Genomic DNA, 16,854 nt, shown 5'->3' on the forward strand with positions numbered 1-16,854 from the left:
TGAAGCCCCGCCCTGAATGTTGGAAGCCCCGCCCTGAATGTGAGAAGCCCCTCCCTGAATGTGGGAAGCCCCGCCCTGAATGTGGGAAGCCCCGCACGGAATGTGGGAAGCCCCGCCCTGAATGTGGGAATCCCTGCCCTGAATGTGGGAAGCCCCGCCCTGAATGTGGGAAGCCCCGCCCTGAATGAGGGAAGCCCTGCCCTGAATGTGGGAAGCCCCTCCCTGAATGTGGGAAGCCCCGCCCTGAATGTGGGAAGCCGCGCCCTGAATGTGGAAGCCCTCCCTGAATGTGGGAAGCCCTCCCTGAATGTGGGAAGCCCCGCCCTGAATGTGGGAAGCCGCGCCCTGAATGTGGGAAGCCCTCCCTAAATGTGGGAAGCCCTGTCCTGAATGTTGGAAGCCCCTCCCTGAATGTTGGAAGCCCCTCCCTGAATGTGGGAAGCCCCTCCCTGAACTGGGAAGCTCCTCTCTGAACTGGGAAGCCCGCCCTGAATATGGGAAGCCCCTCCCTGAACTGGGAAGCCCCTCCCTGAATGTGGGAAGCCCCTCCCCAAACGTGCAAACAGATCGGCCAGTGGTGATTGGACAAAAAAATGGATAGATAGGTAATAATATTAATTATAATAATAATAATGATAATAATAATAATATCGAAGAATCGAAGAGACAGATGGAATAATCATAAGATAAATAATAGTCAATAGATGTCGACGACATTTAAAAAATGGTCCGTGCCGCTTCTTTTCTTGAAGCTCAGTAATTAAAAGGGATGGTGGGGGGGGGGCACCGACCATTGAAAAAAGCTTCATCACAAGTCAGGGTTGGGGTGTTCGAACCACAGAACTCCCAAACTCACAACGGAGGGATACTCCAACTATTACAACCGAGTATGATTTACTGAAGATCAAATTTGAATAAACAACAACCTTATTATTTTAATATTAATAAAAATAGTAAAATTATGTTTAATCATGTCCTGGTTCCCCCAACCCCGAAATCAAGCAGTAGGTGCAGAAACTCTTCCCCACGATAAATAACCCTGATAAAGATTGAGAATCCGATCTGATCACGCTTCGAATCCTCATTGTGACGTACACACGGGGAGGGAGGGTCACGTGACTCAAATACCCCACGTGGTAACAACAAAAGGGTGACGTCACAATTGGTGGGAAAATTCAGTCCGACCAAGATGGACGTCTTCGTTTGACGGACGTGATTTCGACGCCTTCGTGTGTAAAAACGCTGTGTCTGTGAAACAAGACTCGGCCATTTTATTACCACAGGAGAAGAGAACGACGAGAGTCTTCTTCTTCACGTATGTTTTCACAACACGAAGTGAATTGGACATTTTAATGTTTCCGTGTGGAAAGTAATTAATTATTTTTACATTCTCCGCGCCGTGTGGACGGGTAAGTGTAATTATTTACTTTTAACGATATTCTCTGTGAGGTTCGGGATGATATCTCCTTCATTACGGACACACGAAATGTATTTATTCCTTGTCGACTCAGTCGGAGGTTGTGGTTGTGATTCCTTTACCACGGAAAGTGAGGTAAACGTGAATGAACCACAACATTGTCTCCACACCCGCGATCCAGCCAAGAATCCCATCTTTCAATCCTCAATCAGAACTCGTGATCCCGTTCGGTTAACAAAACGATTTGGAATCCCGGGCCGTGTTCAGGAACCGAGCAGCTCGCTCGCGCTTGCCAGGCCAGCCGTTCCTTAGCAACGGTTTCCCACGGAGTGCTTAAGCGGCTTGGCAAGCGCTCCACAAGAGACTTGGGAAGTGAACACAGCCCTGTTTAACCCGCGTTTCCTGCACCGCACATCGTGTCGGTGAACACCCGAACATCGACGTGGAGGAGGGATGTGTGGGGTTCGGAGATGTCGGGCACGTGGGGAAGAACAGACAAACCGGGATTGTGAAGTATGTGAAGTAAATAATTATGATTTTTCATCTTCATTGAAAATAAAATGTGAACAATATTGTCAACTAATATGAAGGAAACCTTGGAGGAGACCATTTATCCCATAATACCTGCATTCAGTAAACGTGACGTCATCAAACAGATCAATTTATTCTTCCCCCTCCAACAAGGTCGGGACATGAAAATGAGCTCCGTCCAACGCACCAATCGGCCGCCGACCAATCATCCGTCCATGTCCTTTTGTGTACACAATATTTGAAAAACCGTTCAACATTTATCTTTCATCTTGCACAGCTCGATTCCCCATACCACCCAAAAGGCAGGGGACCTGGAGTATCAGCTCCTTGTCCACATAAAATCATTCACAAGGTGAGGAGTGTGGAGAAGGGATTTTGTCTTTACTTTCAGGGGTGGGTGTGGGAGTGAAGCTTGTTGGATGAGGAATGAACAAATTTTTAAACCTCATTCACTATCTCTCCCCACGTGTTCAGTCCCGCCCAAATATACGTGTCCCACCTGTCCGGGCCCAGCTGCCCGGCCTCTTTAGTCCTGTGTATCGGCCTCTCTGGCCCCAGTTTGGCATGTCTTGCCACACCGGCAGGGCACATCTCACTTCACTTGTCCAACTCTTCCACCCAACACATCCCGCCTCTCCGGCCACATGTGCCCTGCTTCACGTGTCTCACCTGTCCAGGCCTGCATGTCTGTCTCTCTCACCATGCATGTTTTGTCTCTCCAGGCGAGCACATCTATCTCATCACGCCCACCTCTCCGGCCCCACATCTCCCTTCTCTATGGCTCCGCATGTCCCTCCTACCCGACCCTGCGCTTCACCCACACCCAGTCACACTCATCCAGCCTCCCCGTCCCTGTACGTCACCCTTACCCGGCCCCGTGCTTCACCCCTTCCTGACGCCACACATCTCACCTCCTCAGGCCGCGCATTGCCCTCTCTCTCCCCGTGCATCACCCTGACCTGGCCCTACACATCCCAGCCACTCGTGTCGCACTCTCCAGCCTTGTGTGTCTTAGGCGCGAGCGTACCACCTCCCATGCCCTCGTGTACCACCTCCCGTGCCCCGTGCGACCCTCCTCCCTCGTCCAGCCGATCCTGTGTCCCCGGCCCTGAGCGTCATACCTCTTGTACCCTGCTCATTCCGCCCCCCCCCCACTTCACTTCCTCGTCCCCATGCATCACATACCTTGTCTGTTTCATTGAAGATTTATTAAATTGGAGTATGTGTATGATATTCAGTTTACCACACCTTTATTAAATTGTAGATTTCAAAGGATATTGTTTTTCAGGGAAACGAAGATGAACCAATCTGGTTCACGAGGTTCTGATATAAATCAGCCAACTCCACGTGCTTCTCCAAAGAAAACAACTTTTTGGAAGCGACTGAAGTAAATAAGTTTCATCTTTCCTCATCTTCAGTTGTTTTTTTTAACCTGATTTTTGATATATCTATGAACATGTACAATGTATTGACTTTTTCAATGTCTTTCAACTTAGGCAAAGGTGGAGATGGAAAAAAAAGAAGAAGAAGAAGCAACGTGGGGATGATGAACAAATTGTGTAAGTAATGAGAAAAAATAATCCCTTCATGATATCATGACATGAAACGCACAAACAAGAAATATGGTATCCCTTGAAGGAAAGTTAAAGCTCACCCTGTCTTATCTCAATTTGCTCCTTAATTATTATCTCTGTCATTGATTGGAGGTTGTAGTGTTGTTGGATATCTTTGAGTTATGTGCATTTACCAGTGAGCCTTCCAACTTGCATTGGAATCTTAATCTTGATATTCACTCTTATTTTGCATGAAGAAGGCTCAATGGCGGATCCAGGAGTGTGGGGGGGGGGGGTCACCATGAATCCCCCCTTCCCCTCCACTCTTACAATTATGTCACATTATCGTTGTACGAGATATCATTGGACAATCGGCAATCGCGCGTCTTTTGCTTTCACTCGGCATTTCATCCGAGCTGTGATACTTTTCTTCGCTTGTTCCTTGTTCATCTCTGCGACTCAATGTTTGGTTTTGGCTCCAAAGGGAAAGGCATCATTTTTGGGATCGTGTCCGACAGCAAAGCGTTGTACAATTGCTACGTTCACCGGGGGGGGGGGGGTGGAATTGCATTGGTTTTGCCATGGGTGCTGTGGTTCTCAAGATGGGTTTCTTTCTTCCTTTTTGTTCTTGTTTTGTTTTCGATCCTTCTGCTACGGGACCTAACTCCCCCTTCTGCCTTATATTACCCCTTCGTGGCTTCACGCGGTCTTGTGCAAAAAATAGCTGTGTTGGTTTTTTGGGTGAGAAAAAGTAAAAAAGTACAAAGATGGTGGAGAGGAAATGAAGGTGTGAGCGGGTGCCACGGGTGTAAAGTTGGCGAGAGGGCGAGAGAAAAAGGCGGGAATGAATGCAGAAAGCGCCGTCTGGCCTGAGTGACGAGAGACCTGGACTGTAAGACCTCATTGAGGATTTGAGTGATCTCTCCGAGGGCCGCCAGTTGGAGGCACCGTATGTGTTGAAGACACTGAGGTAGAGGATAGCCTCACTGGGACACGTTGGTCGAAGGGGGAGCAGAAGTGTTTCCTCCTCCAGAGTGTCACCCAAGCCGACCTGAAGCAACTTGTGGCTTCAAGGTGTTGCAGGAATTGCTCCGGTTCGTTCATTGGCGAAGTTTGAGAACCCTTCCATAGAGAGAGGGGTGGTAGTGAAGTGTCAGACTTGTGGCCTGTGGCTCGGGCGAGGCCGTTGGAACGTCAACTCAAACAGGCTTGATTTCTTCTTCTTCTTCTTCTTCTTCTTCCCCCCACCTTTCTTCTTCAGACATTATTTTCTGTATATCCTGGCAAATATTATTTTGTTATTTTGCTTCCCCTCCCTGCCCCCTTGGGATTAGCAAGGAATACCTGGTGGGCCGTGGAATTGTCTGTCTTGTCCATTTTGTCTTGGTGCCTGTCTGTCCTTTTATTTCTTAATTATTACGACTGCATATATTTTATTATATTCATTTTTTCTAACATGGTTTATTCATTGCTTCATGGTATACCCTGTGTTTCTTTGTCCTGAGTAAAAGATTTGCATGTGTTCCTCTGTTTTGAATTTTGTATTGCATCCTTGGATTTGCATACGATACTGTGTGTTTAAGAGTGTGGGGTGTGAATTGGCATCAGCATTAGGATGCTAACGTCGCTCGGTCACATCTGACTGCTTATACAGCGCGACCGCACACGGGGTACGTATTGGTATCCCGAGAACGTCAATCAGGACCTCCGGAGCAATAGGCGGTACCCTGAGCCCTCTACCCAAGGGCTAGGTCGTAACACAATCCTGAACTATTTCATCAGGTAATTCAACGTTTTAGTGGCTACATCGTCCATTATTATAATTAATGATCTCATGATCCACAATGGCGAGTTTAAGTTTAGTGCTCGGGGTCATTTCACCCCATCTTGTGCTTGTCCGTTCGATATTTTCATTGATTTGTATTGGAAACATTTTGTGTATTTACATTGTTGTTGTAAAGATCCATCACAAAGATTCCAAAATCTTCAGCTTTTCTTTAGAATCAGTTAGTGACAGGCCTGAGGCCTTTTCGTCAAAGAGCTTGATATTCCCAAAATTTCCTGTGGAGAAAGTAAATTTATGGTCGGTTACTGCTCGCTCTGGATAGATTAACCGGTTTTTCCTCGACGATTACATTGACTTGAATAAGGCTAGGTGGTATATTTCACAATATGAGAATATCTAAACCTGAAGTAAACCCACCCCCCACCCCACCCAAAATATTTCTGGATCTGCTCCTGGAGTGGAGTGGTGCATAAATGTGTATGCCGTCCATGCAAAGGACATAAGCTGGAGGACCATGTGGCTGCGCTTAGGGCGTGGGTGGGTGTTAAAGATCCCATCACGTCTTTTGTGACGAGATGTCAAGGTTTCGCTGGTGACCTGAACAAGTCTAAATTCATGCCAATCAAACGTCAGGGCTAGTGACCCGGTCCGTGAAAGACTTGGGCCACAACCGTTACCACTGGCCGACCCAACAAGAAGGGACAAAAACCTGCGGTTGCTATTGAAGAAGAAGAAGAGTCTTGTGGATGAATATGTCTGAAAAACAAATGCAAATCACAAGTGCACCCTCACCAATATCCCCCACCAGATTTCCAATTTTTCCTTCCTCAGAGTTTGCTTCTATATCCATTTTGTCTGCGCCGTGCATCCTCCCAAATCCCTCGTTCCTCCCCACATCCCTTATTTGTCCAAGTCTCCCTCGATTTTGTCTTTCATCCCTGCTGTTGGTGCTTCCCCCATCTTTCTACTGTTCCCTTTGTTCTGTTGCATCCTGATCCATTCAGTGTTCTAGCTTTATCATGAGTCTTAACTTCACAAAAAGAATGACAATAAAAAATATCAATTAAAAAAGTCAGGAGGGACCGGGCGTAGCGCCTGTAATCCGGCTACTCGGAGGCTTGGGTTGGAGGATCGTTTGAGGACGGGAGCTATGCGCTGGGCCGTGCTATGAGAGGGTGTAGGGCAGACTGGAATCATGGCGAAACCCAATCCTTATCCCTGTGTCGTAAGAGTCGACCAGGGTTGTGTCAGGAAGGGCATCCGGCGTAAAACCTGTGCCAAATCAGTATGCGGATCATAACGGATGATCCGCTGTGGCGACCCCTAACGGGAGCAGCCGAAAGAACAACAACAAAGTCCTGATCTGAGTAGGTACCTGATCTGAGTAGGTCAGCAATACATGGCAAAGCACTTCGACTTGAGGTATCAACATATTATTATGGTTTTGGAAACTTAGCCCAGGGGAGGGGGGGGCAGAGGTGCTGCGTATAATGGAAGCATAGGAGACCCGAGAATCAGTTATTACATGCGTCAACGAAGGTGAAGGAAGTTATTTTCATTCTTTTCTGTCTGTTTGTTTGTTTGTCTTTGTACAGGATATCTCAAAAAGTTGTGGACGGATCCAGATTAAATTTTGTGGACTGGTTCGGTGTGTGACAAGAACGAACTCATTAGATTTTGGTGACGATCCGGATCTGACTTCTAGAATTTTTCAAGTGATTCTTCACCATTGAGAGATAGGGCTAAACCGATATATAACACGATATCTCAAAAAGTTGTGGACTGATTCGGACAAAACTTGGTGGACAAGTTGGGTGTTTGACCATGATGAATTGATTAGATTTTGATGAAGATCTGAATCCGGATCCAACAACTAGAATTTTAAAATGATTCTTCACCATTGAGAGATTGGGCTCAAAAACGATATACAGTATAGCACAATATCTCAAAAATGTATTGGGCCAGATATGTTCTCGTGGATCAGGCATTACGGGGCAGAGATATGCGCTCTATTGAGTGCCCTTCTAGTTTCATTAGTCTTTGTGTAGATTGTCTTTGGCCCCTTGTCAGAGAGTTGTTTGGTTGGCATGCGTTGGTTAGTTTGTGTTTCCTTGGTGTGATATCTTCCTTTCCCCTCTCTGCCTTTCTCAATCCAACAGTAATCCCCTTCACCAAACATCATTTCGACAATCCCTCCTTCATCCCCATCAGTCTTGCCTTTGGCCCCGCGGCTGTCCCTTCATCCCCTGGTCTGGTGGCGTCCCTCTGTTTTCGCTCCATTCGCACATTGTTTGATTGGGCATATTCGGTCGGTCTGCGGTCATTAATTCTTCTGGCCAATCGGATTGCCTTCACCGCACGGGACTGTGTCCATGCTCACATGCATGTTTGTGGCACGAGGTGCAGTGCTTTTTGGGCGTAGCGCTTCCTGTAAAGGGTTCCGAACTTTAAAAGGCTCCAAAGGATAAGTTTCAATTTTTTCCTTGGTGCCGTTTTGGGTGCAGTGGCACGAGGTGTAGCACTTCCATTATACTGAAGCAAATCATCCTTCAGTATAGTCGAAAGGGATTTTCTCTTTGTGTTCAACTTTGTATAGCTGAAATACCCGTTCTACGTTGGTTGGTGAGATGAGTGGGAGAGATACCTGGTCACCCAGGTGAACCTGAGTTTGGTGGTGAGGATGGAAATTGGTGGGGTTGTGGGAGGCTTTTGGTGTTGGAAGTTCAAAGTGCAAAACCATCAGAAAGGAATGGACACACTTGATGCCAATTTAGAGCTCCATGGGTCAGATGGTGTGGCCGGTGAATCAGAACACACACACACGTAACCACTTGCTAAATAGAGCAGCAAAGTCAAAACGAACGTGTAACGCAATGAAAATGAGGGACTGCAATGTTGACAGAGGATAAAGTGCAACTGACCATGTCACGAAGAACTTCCTGGTAAACAATATTGCGTTTCGTTTTCATTTCAATGGCAATAAGGGGTTAGTTTTTTTTTGTATACGTAGTCCCTTGGGGCTTCCCACCCCTGCCATACAGCTGGACATGTGTGAATGGGATGCTGACAATCTTGAGACTTTGTTCTTGAGATTTGCTTGTAGTCACAGCAAAGCAGAGTTTGATCGGAAATTGAATTCGCCAAAAGTTAAAAAGGCAAGCCTGTGTCTGATGGGATGATCGGTATCCTTGGAATCATGGCTTGCTCTCCTTTGTTTGGTCCAGTAGCGATGATGACATTTAGGCAATTTGGCAGCAACTGTTTGATGAATAGTCGAGTTCCGTTGCAAAGCTTTGGTGGGTCAAGGTTGTGTAACAGCATGACGGGCACTCCTATTTTCACAAGGAGATGGTAAGGTGGCATTCCTGAAGGCTCGAAGCTGTTCGGGAACTCTGTGGGTTACATCACTGGTTCATCATCAGTCATGGTTATCATGTGAAGTGGGTTGCCCTGGGAAGGTCTGTAGAAGTTCCCAAGGTTTTTACTGAATCATTGTGTAGACCAAGTACTGAATGTTCACACAGCCACTCTATGTGTTTGTCGTGTTGCAGTAAGTTTGGATACATCCTCGACTGAAGATCTTTGTCTGAAGATGCAATGGTCCCCAAATTCTGTGGTATACTGATGAAATATGTTATGAATGTTTTGCACTTGACTACTTCTAATCGTCAACAGCAGCGTTGCAAATTGATCTGCATTGCGTTCACCGTGAAGGAATGACTGCATATTTGTTGTCAGACGAAGAGTTGTCATAGGCTTCCAAAGATGTGAATATTTGAGGCAAGCATCAATCTCCTTGGCTTTTGTACCACCACACACAGAGGAAGCTGGTTTAGGATCTTAGGGTCCTGAGTTCGAGCCCCCTTGGCTGCTGAATTAACACCAGGTGGGGTTGACTCAGCCTGTCATCCTTCCGAGGTCGACGAAATGAGTGCCAGTGTACTGGTAAGGGGGACACTGCATCAGTGGCATAGTCACACTCCAACAAAATGATAGCTACCCAGCAGCCAAGCTGCCAGATGCAAGAAGATGACACAGAGGAAGAGTTTGGTGGAAATCTCCTGATAACACCAACAAAATCCCACCCATGAGGTTGCTGCTCGATCTTGAGGATGTCCTTCAGTGTTCGGTCTAGACTACAGCTTCCACTGCCAGTCGGTGTGACATTGTAGCTTCATCCCAGAAGATGACTTTACACTTCTGAAGGAGGGATGCCAAAGCTGAGCCACGTTTTTTTGCACACATTGGTATTTCTGTGCCTGTCAGTTTGAGTGGGATTTTAAATGAGGAATGGGCTGTTTGTCCACCTTGATGAACCTGGGCAGCAATCCTACTGCCTGCAGCTGCCAATGGGACATGACCACTGGAAAAAAAAACTTTTGCGAGAATGAGGTTTACGAGGAGCCTTTCCTGTGCCACCAGGAGCATCCAAGAAGATTAGTCCTCCTATCCCAGAATTTATATGTGCCATCATGTTGTTATAAACAAAAAAAACAGCACTATTAGATTGCAGACCCTCACCAGAACTTGTTTTGTGTGGTGTTTGTATCGTTTTGTGTGGCATTTGTGTACTGGTGTGTTATGTAATTAATAAAATATATAATTAAAACTGCCACTTTATAACTGCTGGCAGTGATGACTGGGTACCAAAACGTCCTGCTTTGATGAAACCCTGCTTTGATTGGACACCTTACCCTGACCCATGACGGTTTTTTTTTTTATTATAATAATACTAGTACGGACCTGTAGGGGCGGGCCCGTAGGTACGTGCCCGTAGGTGAGTGCCAGTATGTGCAGCGCTCTCTCGCCCCACTCTCTCGCCCCTCTCTCTCGCCCCTCTCTCTCGCCCCCCCTCTCTCGCCCCTCTCTCTCGCCCCCCCCTCTCTCGCCCCCCACTCGCATCCCCCTCTCTCACCCTCCCACTCTCATCCCCCCTCTCTCGCCCCTCTCTCTCTCGCCCCCTCTCTCTCTCGCCCCCTCTCTCTCCCCCTCTTTTTCCCCTCCTCTATCCCCCTAGTCTCACCCTTCCTCTCTTGCCCCCACTCTCATCCCCCCCTCTCCCGTCCCCCTCTCTCGCAGATATTGGTCGACAGATAAATGGCCGTAACTTGGGAACTGCTCGTCCGATTAATATCAAACCTCGAAAAGGCACATCCACGGGTCCCCAGCAATATTCCTGGCAAGTTTCAATCAGCTTGGACCGTCAATCGTGCAAAAAATAAATAAATAAATAAATAAATAAATAAACATTAATTGTGACGTCATTCGTGCCGTCATAGCACCGTGTCTTGTCATTGATCGACAGATAAATGGCCATAACTTGCGAACCGCTTGTCCGATTAATATCAAACCTTGAAAAGGCACATCAGCGGGTCCCCAGCAATATTCCTGGCAAGTTTCAATCAGATCGGACCGCCAATCATGCAAAAATAAATAAATAAATAAATATTAATTGTGACTTCATTCGTGATGTCATAGCACCGTGTCTTGTCATTGGTCGACAGATAAATGGCCGTAACTTGGGAACCGCTCATCCGATCGATATCAAACCTCGAAAAGGCACATCCGGGGGTCCCCGGCAATATTCCTGGCAAGTTTCAATGAGATCGGACCAGTGGTCGTCGAGAAACGGCGGTCGCAGACAAACAGACAGACACACACACAGAGATTGCTGGAATTATAGATAGATAATAATAATAATTTTTTGTATACATTGTCGAGGCTCGTATGAGAGCTAACACAATGTACAGCTAAAGGGGGGAGGGTGCATGAGGGGAGAGGGAAGGACAAAACAGTGGGTAACAGAGACATTAGGAGATTTGTGGAAGGGAGAGAGATGGGGGCAGGGAACATGGGGAATACAAGATGGACACCACAGGGATTTGCAGGAAGGAAAGCAGGGAATTTGAAGGGGGTGGGTTTAGGGTGGATTAACAAGGGTAGAAAAGATCGAGGATTTGGATGGGGGAAGATAGGTGGTGGTGCACAGCTGTTTTGAAGGCCTGGAGGGAAGAATGGGATTGCAGAGAGTGAGGGAGTTTATTCCAAAGGCAGGAAAAAAAGAGGAATAAAAGAGTGAAGGTGAGCAGTCATTCATGATTTTGGTAGTTTTTACCAGAAGGGGGTTGTTGACGGGTCTTGAGCGCCCTGCAGAAATATGGGGGGGGGGGGGACATATCGCAGACAGAGCAGGGCGGGACTGAAGAGGAGACGGTAGAAGACAGAAAGACCACCGACCTGCCTGCGGTGAGAGAGTGAGAGGCCCAAAGACTCAGCCTCATCGTGTGAGATACCAATGATCCGAAATGCCTTGGTTTCCACAGTGTGAAGCCGGGTTGAGAGGCAGGAGCACCAGCCCAGAGGGGAGAGCAGTACTCTATCAGGCTGCAGACGAAAGCTTTGAATGTGGTCAGGAGCTCAGGTAGGCCGAGAAAGGACTTTGCACGGCGGAGGATTCCCAGTCGGCGACTGCTTTTGGAGGCCAGGTTGGAAATGTGGCTTTCCCAGGAAAGATCATGGCAGATAGTGAGACCCAGAAGCTTGAATGAAAGGACTTCTTCCAGAGCATTGTTGAGGAAGTAGATGGGGGGATTTTCTAAACGGTCTTTTCAGAGAGACTTAGTGAGAGTGTGAGATTTGTCAGGATTGAAAGACATGTTCCACGCATTGGACCAGTTTGTGATTTTATCCAGATCAGCAGTGAGCGAAGAAGCTGCTGCTTGCTGGTCTGAGGGATGACTGATGATACGGCAGAGGGTGGAGTCATCAGCAAAGAGATAGAGGATTTTCCAGAGAGTCGGAGAGATCATTGATGAAAACTCGAAAAAGAACAGGGCCCAGAACGCTACCTTGAGAAATTCCAGCCTGGACAGGAAGAGGGGATGAGAGAACTCCATTTAGGGTCACACGTTGGCTGCGGCAGGAGAGGAAGTGTGCGAGCCATGATTGGAGATGGCCTTGGATACCATGGGAAGAGAGTTTGGTGAGCAGGGCAGGGTGCCAGACTGTGTCAAAAGCAAGTGATATGTCTTGGGATATGGCTCTGATTTCATGGCTGGCATTGAGGACCTCCATCCATTGTTGGGAGAGCAGAAGCTGCATATCCAACGTAGAGTGACCTGGTCTGAAACCAAATTGATGATCGGAAATCAAGCCATTGGAGAAGAGGAAGGATTTAAGGTCTGAAGCGATGATGGATTCCATAACCTTGCTGATGATTGGGAGAAGGCTGATTGGTCCGTAGTTGCAGGGATCTGTTTTTGCACCTTTTTTAAGCAGGGCAGTAATGTTTGCTGATTTCCAAGCAGATGGCAGATGACCTTGAGCAATTGAGAGGGTGAATAGAACAGAGAGAGGGTGAGCAAGATAATTGAATATTATTCAATTGAATTTAGAATGGGATGAAAATAAATTCAAATCAAGTCAAATGGAAGACCAAATAGGTACAATCCTGCATTGGCATTATGAGAAAGAACCTAAAGAAGCAAAAAGCAAAAATGAGCTCCTCAGGAGGAACCTCAATGGGATTCACATTTCAGCTGCTCCTTCTCTTCCCTCAAACCCATCCAGGCACAGCGAAGTGAGCCTTATTAAAACAAGGACAAATGTGTCCAAGAGCCACGTCCTAAAGGTTTTGCTTCACCAGAAGAAGAAGAAAAAAACAACAACAATGCGGAGCTCTCTTCGAGCCAGCGTTTGCTACGCGAGACGCGGCTAAAAATAAAAAACCTAAAAAGAACCCAGATCAAAAAATTAAATAATTCTGGCTGCCAGACCATGCATCTGATCAAGTTGAAATTTAAAACATGTATTCCCCATCACTACTGGATCATAGTTGTGGAGTTTCACATCGAATGATGAAGCAGTTCCAGAGAAAACATAATTTAATATTTTTCTTCCATCCAATATGGCTGCCAAACCATGTGACCTATGACGTTATATGTGTGAACCTTTTGTTCTTCATGGATAGGCGGTCATACGTGTAAAGTTTCACCTTGATCTGATCAGCCACTTCAGAGAAGATTTTTGAAGGTTTTTTTTTTTTTTGAAACGATATGGCTGCCGAATCAAATAACCAATGATGTCATCAATCTTTTTTTTCTATGGACCGTTTTATCCCCACATGACCCTCAAAAATTTTCATACTGATCACATGTAGCGTTCTACATATGCAATGATGATGTCATAACAAAGGCATCTCAGATGTCTTTAAAAATCACTCTTATTCCCCATGATTCTCCAGTTTCAATTTTTGTCTTGGTGCCGTTTCAGATACAGAGGTGCAAAATTTTTCGGTTTTTGCAATATGGCTGCCACACCACGTGACTTATGACATCATAACTATCATTGAAACATTCTACATGAGTAGTCACAAATATAGTGAAAATTTGGTCTCAATCCGACAAGCATTTGCGAAGAAAAACACTAAAGTTCTGTGCGGACAAACAAATGGACCCAAATGTAATATCCTCTCCTTTGGCGAGGGTAATAACCATTTTTGGTCGTCTGTAAGCTGTGGCTCTGTTTGTTCAACATGATTAATAAGTGTGATGCGGTCAGTCATAAGACTTATCTCGAAGAATTTCTCTCGCTAGTCTGTTTTCATTTTGATGTCACTCCGGAATCGGCAATCCATACACATACAGCGTCTGGCCTCCCATTATCTCCACAGTGTCTGACAGACACGTGAGTGCATCATTGAAAATGTAGTCATTGTAATCCATGTCTGGCTGCCTTGCCTTTAAGCGATGTTCGTATGGAGCATCTTCCGCCACGCATTGCTTGTTTTGTTCTCACAGCATGGATGGGTCTCCAAGGTCACAAGTTGTGAGTGATGGCAAGATGGCGAAGAGTGAGTGCAGCATTGATGGAGAACAGCTTTCTTATGCTTCTTGCATGCAAAAATTGCCTAAAAGAACAGCTCGTCTCTGACGATGTTACCGTTGATCCATTATACTGTCGTCATATCTTCAAATGAGACGGGACATTTGTTGTGGTGCAACAACAACTGTTGATAAAATCATTCGTGCTGATGTGGAGTTTGGACTGACCCTTGTTGATGTCTGTTAAAAATGCAAAGGTCAAAGAAAGATGTGAGGGTGGTCTTGGGTGGTTCTTGTGCTTTCTGTCTGGCACTCTTCTCAGTGAAGATGACCCGTAGCCCGTTCTCCAAGTGAACTTGTAGTGGGATCACTGTAGGGCTGTGCCTATGCACTGTAAATTCAAACAACCTCCAGCAAGCTTCATTGTCACCGACGTATCTGGCAGTCTGATAATCCGCACCTCATCTCTTGGCTTATCACATTGGAGTCTGTCGATGGCCGTATCACAACCCTTGTGGTCATACTTTAATACATATTTGATTGACTTTATGCTGTTGCATAGCTCTAAATTGAGGTGGGAGTTAAACCTCCATGTCAGATATGGGTGGTGAGGCATAATCCATCGATTGTCAATGGGGGTACCTTTGAACATTTTAATCAGCTTCTTGGCCTCCATCTCGTGCTTTGCAGCTCAAATGTAGTCTACAGTATGTGCAGTAGATTTATTTAGTCTACATAGATTTAGGTAGGTGAGTGGGGGTGTGGAGAGGGGGGGGGGGGTTTGGGCGTTTTTGGAAAAGCAGGTTCTTGTGTAAAACCATCCTGGGTAGAGTGAACACAAGTTTGTGCACCATGTGTCAAAGGATGTGACTGTTAATTAGAAAAACATACACAGTAAGGGTGTAATGGGGGTGGGGGTTGGGGCAGGAGTTCTTCTGGGGGAGTGGGCACTCTTTATGCCAAGTGTGAGTGAGCTCCATGGATGAAAGGGTGCACCCGGTACATGGAAGCACATGTGGTGTTGGTTGGGGTAGGTGAGGGGGGGTTGGGGAAGGGGAGGGGAAACCAGGGAGGGGGGTGGTTTATCGTGCAAAACCACCCGAGGGGAATGAACAGGCTTCATGGCAAGTTTGAGCCTCGTGGGTCAAAAGGTGTAGCCGGTAAATCAGAACACACACACACACACATACACTCATACACACACACACACACACACACACACACACACACACACACACACACACACACACACACACACACACACACACACACAGCTCAACTATGTATATAGATGCTTGGGACAGTTTTATTGTTAAACGGTTCGGACGAGGCTGTTCAACCTCATGCATGTCAGGTGTATGAACACTTGTAGTTCGTCCTGGAGGAGGCGAGGTGTGGCTTGTGCAATGGCGGTTTCACAAGTATTTTGGCAAATGAGAGCATTGTATTATCAGTATTATCTCATTTTGGCAAATGAGAGTATTATCAGACAGCCAGATACGTCGGTGACACTGAAGCCTGCTGGAGGCAAATGGCAAATTTCCTGGGAGAGCCACATTTCAAACCTCGCCTCCAAAGCCAGTCGCCGACTGGGAATTATCTGTCGTGCAAAGTCCTTCCTCAGCCCACCTGAGCTCCTGACCACTTACAAAGCTTTCTTCCGCAGCCTGATGGAGAACTGCTCTCCCCTCTGGCTGGTGCTCCTGCCTCACACCTTTCTCAGCTCCCTCACTCTATTCAATCCCATTGTTCCCTCCAGGCCTTCAAAACAGCTGTTCACCACCACCTATCAACCTCCATCCAAATCCTCGATCTTTTCTACCCCCGATAATCCACCCAAGCCCACCTCCTTCAAATTCCCTGCTTTCCTTCCTGAAAGTCCCTGCAATGTCCATCTTGTATTCCCCATGTTCCCCACCCCATCCCTCTCCCTTCCACAGATCTCCTAATGTCTCTGTTCCCCACTGTCTTGTCCTTCCCACTCCCGCCCCTCTTGTCTCATGCCCCCCCCCCCCGTGCTGTGCGTTGTGTGTTAGCTCTTACACGAGCCTCGACAAGGTATACAAAAAAACATTTAAAAAATTGTGTTCCTGCAAGGACATTTGTTGACATTGTAAATTCTTTTGAAGTCTCTTTGAGCCTGAATGATTGAACCACACTTAAAGTACAGTTCCAGGATCCTTGTTCTCTCGGTATTTGTCCACTCCTCCATCTTAGTAAATCTTGCAAGGGTCCCACATAATTTGAAATGAAAAGAACATAAATATTAACATTTTTTCCAAAATTTGCACAAGTTTAAAATGCATCAGGTATTTATTTTTCACCCTGTACTTCAAATTCATAGTTTTCATTTATCGGGGAACCCCTGCATAAAAATTATTATATACCATTATTAATATCTAGCTCTTTTATATTTTTATCGTAGTTCACGTGGTAAATATAATATTTTTTTTCGGATACCTGGTTTAAGGAAAAAATGACCCCCTTTTTGTCAAATTTATTGGCAATGAAAAAAAACATACTGCTCGTTTATGAGACCTCACACTGAGGTTTTCATTCACAAAAAAAACTTTTATAAATAAAAAAAAAACACACCTCATGTAACTTAATAAACAAAACTTAAACAAATAAAGCTGAAGCAATAAAGGTAAACAGAAGAACTAACCTAGAGAGAGAGAGAGAGAGAGAGAGAGAGAGAGAGAGAGAGAGAGAGAGAGAGAGAGAGAGAGAGAGAGAGAGAGAGAG

The 16,854-nt window shown here is 46.1% G+C and overlaps 1 protein-coding gene across 1 annotated transcript in view; it reads left to right on the top strand.

Moving 5' to 3' along the window:
* Positions 1–1,179: 1,179 nt before the first annotated feature.
* The window catches only part of LOC147010525 (uncharacterized), a 93,101-nt gene continuing 77,426 nt past the window's right edge, over positions 1,180–16,854 (top strand). Inside the window, exons 1-3 of the mRNA XM_085860384.1 lie at positions 1,180–1,315; positions 3,237–3,335; positions 3,445–3,507. Of these exons, the coding sequence (XP_085716510.1) occupies positions 3,247–3,335; positions 3,445–3,507 (152 nt within the window). The 5' untranslated portion in view covers positions 1,180–1,315; positions 3,237–3,246. The remainder of the gene's footprint in view (positions 1,316–3,236; positions 3,336–3,444; positions 3,508–16,854) is intronic.

The sequence above is a fragment of the Eptatretus burgeri genome, chromosome 16, assembly GCF_056783735.1.
Source record: "Eptatretus burgeri isolate ZD-2024b chromosome 16, Ebu_testis_v1, whole genome shotgun sequence".
Taxonomy (NCBI): Eukaryota; Metazoa; Chordata; class Myxini; order Myxiniformes; family Myxinidae; genus Eptatretus; species Eptatretus burgeri.